This window comes from Rhyacophila brunnea, unplaced genomic scaffold, assembly GCF_057557595.1.
Source record: "Rhyacophila brunnea isolate RB1 unplaced genomic scaffold, BYU_Rbru_1.0 scaffold_5, whole genome shotgun sequence".
Classification (NCBI taxonomy): domain Eukaryota; kingdom Metazoa; phylum Arthropoda; class Insecta; order Trichoptera; family Rhyacophilidae; genus Rhyacophila; species Rhyacophila brunnea.
Genome location: NW_028233170.1, coordinates 8,769,469 through 8,779,121, shown reverse-complemented (window position 1 = coordinate 8,779,121; position 9,653 = coordinate 8,769,469). Strand labels below are relative to the sequence as shown.

At 37.2% G+C, this 9,653-nt stretch overlaps 1 protein-coding gene across 1 annotated transcript; it reads right to left on the bottom strand.

Annotated features, from left to right (window-relative positions):
• Positions 1-317: 317 nt before the first annotated feature.
• Positions 318-7,670, bottom strand: LOC147065993 (DNA replication complex GINS protein PSF3-like). The gene is made up of 3 exons (XM_085956156.1): positions 7,328-7,670; positions 4,958-5,226; positions 318-3,527 (listed from the first exon to the last, which is right to left on the bottom strand). The coding sequence occupies exons 1-3, from the start codon at positions 7,434-7,436 to the stop codon at positions 3,300-3,302; spliced, it is 606 nt and encodes a 201-aa protein (XP_085812282.1). The 5' UTR covers positions 7,437-7,670; the 3' UTR covers positions 318-3,299.
• Positions 7,671-9,653: the final 1,983 nt, after the last annotated feature.

Below are 9,653 nucleotides of genomic sequence, written 5' to 3'. Positions count from 1 at the left end.
TTTTAAAATAAAGATTCAGTTTGACTTTGAACATACGCAAATCGACACTTCGTGAGAATGGCCGCCGAACGCACACCTCGCACATGTAAGTGTTCTTTATTAAATATTAATACTTATTTATCAAATAAATTAATAAATTGTCAAGGTTCAAATGAATCATAGTTATTTTCCATATGCTTTAACTTATGTGTATGTGTTTTTAGTAACGCGTAATTGTGAATTGAAAATTCGGTACACGCACGCGTCAGTCAGGTCTGAGTTAATACGTTTCACACGAGTATCCGATTGTATTGAGGTTATGTTTTTTGTTTACATTTAGATGAATTCCTGAATGCTGCCCAAATCGATGAGGTTTTAGAAGACAGCGATTTTGAAGTTGGTGATGGTTATGATTCTGACGATGGGAACGACTTCTATATTTTACACGTGGAGGCAGACCAAGAACTAGAACTGGAGCAAGATGATGCATCTGAGCCCGAGATTTATTCGCAACCTTCGACATCACGGTCCCGGGTTCTTCCCTGGCTCACGAAATCGTAAGTTCACAATCTTCATAATATATAAATTTGTTTCATCTACCATCTGGTGACAAGTCATATAATAGTTTCTCTTTCATTACATGCTTTTTCAAAAGAATCAATACATGAATTAATTACTTGTAAAAACATAGTTTTGTTTGTGGTCTGAAGAGTTGACGGATGGAATATCAAACTGAATACCTAAATTGTTTCATAATTATATTTTTCTATTGTTTCAGTATGCCGAGTGTTGGACCACAGCTGGACGAAGACCTGGTCACTGTGGGGCATGCCGTCGATAATGTGCTGGAGACCTTTTTCGACTACTTCAGCGATAGCAAAAAAGGGATTTACGGTCGGTGAATACTACAACGATAGAGTTAATAGTATTCACCGGCGCCAAATAATGATGGGCACGCTGAAGTATCCGCAGACTCGAATGTACTGGTCGTATGATATGAGCCTTCCGATCATAAATCGGGCGATTCCCAGAGACCGGTACCTTGAACTGCGGAACCATCTGCATTTTGCCAACAATACTGCCGACTGCACAGGCTCCACAGACAAATTGTGGAAGGTAAGCCCGTTTTTGAACAAAACAACAAATAACCGTTGGAAATATAAAGCCACATGTTCGACAAAGAAAGACTTTTCATTTATTATTTAATTTTTGTGAATCCCGGGTCCTACCAACATCCCGAGCTAGCCACAGGACCCGGGATATCTCAGTCTGTTATCATACCGAATTCGGTTAGCGAAAGCTATGATTCGGTATGAAGGTCACGTAACCAACAACTACCGCTAACACGTGGTCGCCCAAGAAGCGTGCTAAACCAGCCAGCCTCACCAGTGGTGGATGATTCTGTAGGACCAACTCGCGAACAGAGGAAGGTTATCCCGCCACCGATCCCTGAAGTCCGCTTGGACACCGTTGGGCACCTTCCTCGCTTTTAGGATGCCAAATCGGCATCAAAGTGCAGATATCCTGGATGCGAGTCGCGAACCAGGTACATATGCATTAAATGCAATATCTACCTGTGTACTAAATTCTGCTTTGAGTTGTATCACACTGTGTAGGGTACAGCTCAAAGCAGTTTTCGATTATGTTTATTGTTAATTTGTAATTAATTTAATTGGATTATTTTCTAATAAAAATGCCTTAATTCTTATCAATGTGTTACTTTTCTGTATTATTTTCATGTATGTAGTATATCTAAGATTTATCTGTATTGTGACCTGGGTTACACATATGTGCACGTAGTGTATTTTACTTAGTATAAAATAAAAAAACCAAAATAAAAAATTTTGTTCTTGTGATGATATTCCTTTCACATAAACTGATAGCATAAACTGAAACACTGATAGCTGGTTCTTCCTCGGGTCTCAAGAGGTTATCATCGTTGCATTTTAAACAACATATGGACAGTTTCTTCAACTGCATGAAAATGATTACATACATACAACAATTTGTGTTCCGATATTTCAAAAATACATATAAATTGTGTCATACATGCCCATTGATAGCAAAATAGCTTCCAAGAATCCAAGTGCTTCTACTTCTGCTTCATCCGATCATGAGTACATTGTAGTGTGATATCAAACACGCAATATTTTCATCATCGGTTAGTGAGCAGAGTCTGAAAAATTTGTATTACATTACTTAACATGAGGTCTGTCCAAAACACCAATGATTTGAATTTTCAAATACAAGATATTCATCGACCTCCACGATTGTATCTAGCGTTTCAATAAAAACTTTACTAATCAGTATGACTTTTCTTTTTTACGAAATTTTATAAGAATCTGCGAAGCCAAGCTGGAAGAGGTATCTAATATTTTAATATATGTATATTAAAACCCCGTTAAGGCCATGCATTAGTTGAGGCACGGTCTAAAAAGATCGTTGCTAGGCGATGTGCGGATTGCGGGTCGCGGGTGAAAATGACGCCTGTCAAACGAAATATTATTTCTCATATAAATCCAACATACGTCCATTTTATGTTCTGTTTATTATTCTATTAGTATCAATAATAATATATTCATTGACATGTTTGCTTTTTAAAGTAAATGGGTAAAGTTTTTAGTCATCTTTACACGATTTTAGAATTAATTGGCCCGTCGCCATCACGCAGCAAAGTGACGTGCGTCCGACTCCACGTTCTCTCAATGAATGCGAAGCAAGTACAAATTTTCGTTGCGCGTACAGTTGAACATTATTTGGCGTTTCACTGATGCGTCACCTTAATATGCACATGGTTAATTTTAAATTCACCGTAAATCGAAATATTCGCTGAAATTCATAAAATCTATTTAGAGTGAGATTTCCACTAATTCAATGAATGAACCATAAAAGTCACCACTGATATTAATCTGAAGGGAACCGGAGTCACCAAATTGTAACAAATTTTTTTTCTTTTCAGTTTACATTTACATTTTGCAATTCGATTGTATCTTTCTATTTTAATGTGGCCACCAGATTACTGAAGGTTGGATACCCAACTTTACATAATAGAATTGAAGGGGCCTGGTAAACTAGTGTAAAGCTCTAAATAAATCAAAATTCAAGGTAGATTAATGTAAGATGTATCATTGGAATCCTGAATTGCCATTAGATATCAAAATTTGTTTGCACGTGTTGTCAATGATTGGCATTTCACCTGCCACCATAAATTTGTGAAAGAACAGACACTATTTTACCTGAGGCCCAATAATTGGCTGTTTAGAAAGACTTAAAAGTATAATAATTAATACAAAAAATTGAAAACTTGATGTGAGCCGCGGTCAGGTCTCTTCTAGCTGGGCGCGTTTCCTCTTGAGATGTGTGCGGACCATGGGCGCAGTCTTGAGAGGTGCCGTGGCCTCGCTGCACCATGCGGTGAGAGCAGTCCCAGCGCGCTGCCCCGCCGCCAGGAGACCCAACTCCAGACGGTCCAGCTTGGCACTGGCCATAGGATCCGGTTCTGAGTTCTGACACAGGTCCATTATGTAACGGAAGCGGCTGCGGAATGTCTGGAAATCAAACAAGCACAAGGTTGTTATTTCACTGTATTATTTGATATCTTTTTCCGGAAGTCGCTATAGTCAACTATAAAATGTTATCAGTGTTGCCATAATTGAAGGAGAATGATGAATCCTAATGAAAGAAGTCAGCCACTCACTATTAAGTATTAATTTGCACTCACACTGTCTGACTACATGGACTACAAAGCAACCATCATTGTTTAAATATATGACGTGAATCACAATCCTCGGCTGGTCAAAAAAATGCATTTTTTTCAATACGTACAGTCGAACTCGGTTATTACGATCACGGATATAGCGAGATTTCGGATGTAACGAGGAAACATTCGTTCACATTTTAGTTAATGATTTTCTCTATACATTTATTCACTTTTATAATGAGCTACTTATCGGGTATACCGAGCTAAAATATCGTCTTTAGAAAAATTTTCTTTAGAACGTCAAGTTTAGAATTTCGTTTAGAGTGTCGATCGTTTAAAAACATTTCGACCCTAAGCAATAAAATCAGACCGGACAGGATGCCGCCGGGATCGGATGACGTTTATGACACTAGTTAAGTGTCTAAGTACCTACCTAATGGGTGTTTTCACCGAATATATTGAAAAAGTATCCACGCATATGGTTGAAATTGCATGTAAAAAATCCAAGGTTTGTGAAGTCAGTAGGTACCTACCAGCGTTCATTACAATAAACAACTTCTTTTGTAGATTATGAATGCCATACTTGTTTCAGGGAAAAATTCTAATTGTATATTTTTGTTTGAATTGCGATTTTTCGTATTATGTGACCGCTCATTTAAAAATACCTATTCTCTGATATAATGCGTCAGCCGATCCCATCTTCCTCGTAATAAACAAGTTCGACTGTATTTGATTCAATCTAAGGACGCAATGGGCGATTGGGTAATAAAATTTCTTCATAAAAAAAGGGTCTGTGAATAGGTATGTTATGTTAACTAGTTTCGTTAGCTTTTTGTGTTGAAAATAGTACCATATTTAAAATTGGGGAATATATATTCGTACAATTCAATAGATTGTTTTCACAAAGCGCTGACAACATTTAAAAACATGTTTGTCACGTCGGAAATGGATGATATTCACAAATCAACAACTTTTCGGTCACTTTAAAAAGATGCAGTTGCAGATATGTTTTAAAAGAAATATCCCCGAAATATGCATCTCAAAAACGCTAGTTGCTTAAATTATTTAGCTTTAATTACCATTGAATCGTTCTAGCGATGGGTTTATAGCCCGAAACAGCTGTCAGCATTAACTACTAAAAAATCATAGAATTAAATAAAACTTTCAAAACCAACATGCATTAGATTTGTAATTTAATTATTTCATTGTTTTCACTTTGTTGAAGTACTGATGATCCCTAAAGAGCCCGTCTCTGGTAACAATAATAAATGAACAAACCGATTCTAGCGAGCTGGCCACACCTCCACGGGGATCGAACGATGAACAGTGACTGCCAAACTCATAGTAGAACATTCCTAGTTTGTGTAGATCGACAGCCGACGCATCAGCTTTGAGAATCTCCCGATACGCTTCCTTGTAAACTTTTGGCAAGTCCACGGCCACCATAGGCGGCCTCTTCAGCAGTAGAGCCTCTGCCAGCCACAGTGGCAGTTCAATGGAAGTTCCCGCCTTCAGATTCTCGCAGTCTGATGATGGATCTAAAAAGCCTACGGAAAAAAAGATTGCATAAACATTTGCTTTGTGTAACTACATGGATTTCAAAATCTATTTATCATTTTTTTCATAAAACGAATTTCCACTGAAAATGTCCCGAATTTACAATCCTAAATCTGACCACCCTACTCTTATGTGAGTATATGATTGGCAGGAAAGCCTGTGGATGCAGATATATCCGGTTAGTACAGTGAAACCGCGATTCTATGATTTTCAAGGGACCCTAGAAAAAAATGATAAATGCGGGATATACAATTTTTTTTTTTTAAAAACTCGTTATTTCCCTGGATTTTTTCGATGTCTTGAACTATTTTCAGTTTCTCAGCTAGAGTTTTAGTTTTCTACATGGGGAGCATTTCAGTTGCAACTTATAAAAATTCGTGATACGAGATGCGAGGCAAGCCTGAGCGTCGACCGACCTGTGCAAACAAAGCAACGCGACTGAAAGGTCTGTAATTATGTGTCATAAATAATTCTACAAAGCGAAATGAAAAATATTCAACAAAAACGGTCAATCGGGATAATATTTGTGATAGGACCATAATATTTATACGATAGATCAAGGAAAACGATAAATCGGGGAGCGGTTAATGCGGGATTATTTAACATTGTTCTTATGGGTGTTTGGCGGGACTTTCAGTCAGTTTCAAATTAACAGGCTTAAGGTCAGACTTAGGTAGAAATCATCGCACAACTGAAGACTATTGGCAAGCTGATTAAAAAAAATTGAAAACTGGTAGGTGGTGTTTTGGATCGCCTGACACCTGTACATGTTCGTCCAGCCCGTTCACGCAAAAATATTGCTGGTGTATGCGAGACAATGTAACTGGAGAGCCCGAAATGTAAATTCCAAGAAGATCATAGCAACTTGGCCTCTCATATGGCTCTTCAAGGCGAATTTCGCATAGAGACCTACACCACGATAAAATCCAGCTCACGTAAAAACCAAAGCCAACAGACGACCGACAGAATCGCAGATTCGCCAATTTGGTCTTGGAAGAATGGGCAACCGCGCATTTCCAAAGAGAGGCGATTACTTCGAAACTATAGACAAATGATAACTGGCTTTGCGGCATTAATTGAAAGAATTCGATTTGGAAAACACGCCGTACCAACATGATTGGGCAACATCCCATAAAACTCGTGAAACACTCGGTTTATTGGGTGAAAATTTTGATGGCCGTTTAATTTTACTTAAGAGCGAACGGAAGCGTTAGTGTCAACAATTCGCAAACTCTTGACGTGCTTCAGGCCAACATCCGTATCATTCTGGCTGAAATAGAGCCCAAAATGTGAGAAGAGAAGGTCATCAAAAATCGGCATAAAGGCGTGTTGATACGATCCAAGTACACTTGGACCGAGCGCCGTCCGAGTGTACTCGGATCGTACTTGGACCGAGAGCACTCATATGAGACAGCTTCATACTAATTACTCATATCCAAGCTACTCGGACCGCGTCCTACTCATCCGCTCGGTCAAAGTTGACACGGTCCAAGTACGATCCAAGTAGACTTGGATAGGAATAATTAGTATGAAGATGTCTCATCCAAGTGACAGCTTCATACTATTTATTCCTATCCAAGTGCACTCGTATGTGACATCTTCATACTAATTATTCCTATCCAAGCTACTTGGACCGCGTCCTACTCATCCAAGTTAACTTGGATAGGAATAAATAGTATGGAGCTGTCATTTGGATAGGAATAAATAGTATGAAGCTGTCACTTGGATGAGACATCTTCATACTAATTATTCCATCCAAGTCTACTTGGATCGTACTTGGACCGTGTCAACGCGGCTTTAAGCAGCAGACCGTAAAATCCAAATGGCCCGAGGAGGTCATTTGAATGATATTGTGTTCCATGTGTAATTGGAAAAACTAAATTATCGATTGAAAAAGTATATTCTGATGTACCATAACTTGGATAACCCGTTTACGATGATTGAAACGCCACAAGACGAATAAAGTGTTCATGACTGACTAAAATGTTACTAAACTCACTAGCCATATTAAATGCGGACGCTAAGAATCCGCAAAAACTTCAATCTAACCTAGAAATATGTAATGCATAAGTTCCTGTTTCGAGCACTTACCCATTCTAGGAAGTTCATTTAGAAATTTACACGGCACGCGTTCATTTGTAGCGAGGATATCTTCGATTGAAAGATAGTTTGGTAGGTAACTTGTTTGTAACGCCATCATAACGGTCGGCCACCATTAACAAGTAGAGGAGTCAGAGGCGACATAAACAGATTCGTAGTACATAATACTGAATTAAGAGCGTTGACAGTACCTATTCATTATAGTGAATGTTTTGGGCTAGTCTATGTTTTGGGCATTGAAAACAGTTTCCAAACTAACAGAGAACCAAAATTAAACACAAACATGAATGTCGCCTCCACCGGGAAACCGTTGGCAACATGAACAGGCAAAGGCAAACCTGGCAAACTCTAGCCGGTACCACGTGGGGCAGTGTTGCAATATTTTGAAAGTGGAATTATAGTACAGAGCCTCCAAAATTATAGTATTTGGGGATAAAATATAGTACGCGCTGTCATCTGTTGAAAATGAAAATTTTCCCAATTTTTCATAGTCGGCTTGTTTTTTTTGCGAGATATATTTCGCCGCGGGCCGCAGGTTCTTTTTTTAGGAAAAATATTTCGCCGCGGGCCGCAGATTTCCAAATTTTCGAAGACCACTCGATTGCGAAATGGCAAATGAGAAATTATAGTACTTTTATATTAAATTATAGTACGATATTCAAAATATAGTATTTTGGGCGTACTATACCTATTTTATATCGTACATAGTACAAATACTATAATTATAGTACGGTTGGCAACACTGACGTGGGGTCTACGCACGTGGGTAATGCGTGAGTATCACTGTCCAGTTCAGTGTTGCCATAATTTGAAAGTGGAATTATAGTACAGTCCCTTCAAAATTATAGTATTTCGGCAAAAAATAAAGTACGCGTTGAGTGACCAATAATTTTCTGCATTTTCAAAAAATTAAACATGGGGTAATTAACGTCTTGTTTTTTTAGACAAAATTCAAATGTTAAGTCAGTGGTTTCCAAACTTTATGTTACTACGCCTCCCTGTTAAAAAAATCTAATCTAGGCGCCCCCCCCCCCTTATTTCATTAAATAATATATACACCTTTTTAAATAGTCAACAAAGTACCTACTTACGAATACAAAAATGAAAAAAAAAATAAACAAGGCTTTACTACTTACATTACATTAATTTTTGACGAATGTGTTTGTTTATAAGCAAAATCAATTTCAATAGTAGTCAATCCAAATTCACCTTCGTTTATTGTCAAATGGATTATATCATGGGCCCCACATCCCGAAGCAGACCGGGACCCCGGGTCAGGATTTTTCTATTGGCAACTTTTTTTCCGATTTCTCAAAATTATGGTATTTTGGGCGTACTATACCAGTTTTATTTCGTACATAGTATGCAGACGAAAATTATAGTACAAATGAGGTGTGTAGTTTCAAAAACAACCTATTCCACTTTTACAAATTGTTGGCAAATAACAAAAAACTGTTTACTGTGTTGATTTTACATATTTTTTTGTTATTTCTGTTGAAAATTGTTGTTTACACTTTGAAATGGATATCTCAATGCTAAAAACTATGCCAATGTTCTTAAAAGAATGTTTTTTCCAAAGAGATTGAAAGACTGGAGAGGGAACACGCTATCATTTATGTACTAAAAAATACGAATCGGAGAAAGACAGTTGGTAATGTTGGTATTCTGGAGCTTCTTCAAGTTCGTGTGGTAAAACAACATGGCGGATATGATATTGTTATTCTCTCGATTTATACGTTATTATTCGGTAAAAAAATGTTTATTAATGGAAGAATACAAATGAGTAACAGCATTTCGGAACAATATGCATAATATTAATTATTTATACATTGATAGTTTTTCCTAAAAGATCTTTTACAATAACAATTCAAAACTTTTACATCAAACGTCAAATGGTTTATTGCAAAAAATCCAGGGCCGTATGCATAATATTATTTTGAACCCAAAATATATGATGTCTTTTTCAAAGTAAAAACTGTTAGTGCTAGTTAATGACATTCATTATTTACATAGATTTTATATTTAATTTCAGAGTTAAATATATTTTTAAGAATACCAAACAAAAAATTGTATTTATATGAAGTATGTAATGGAGTATATGTAGCAATTTTATAATGTTATAGGTATGAATTAAATTATTTCAGATTTCCGAAAAATGAAGTTCTTTGGAAATTGTGGATTGATGCAGTCGGGCGGGAGAGCTGGGTGCCATCTAAATATTCATTACTGTGTGGTAAGCATTTCTCGGAAAGTGACGTTAAATGAGTGTTAAAGTTAAATGAGAGTTAAAAAAGTGAGTTAAATAGATAAAATATTG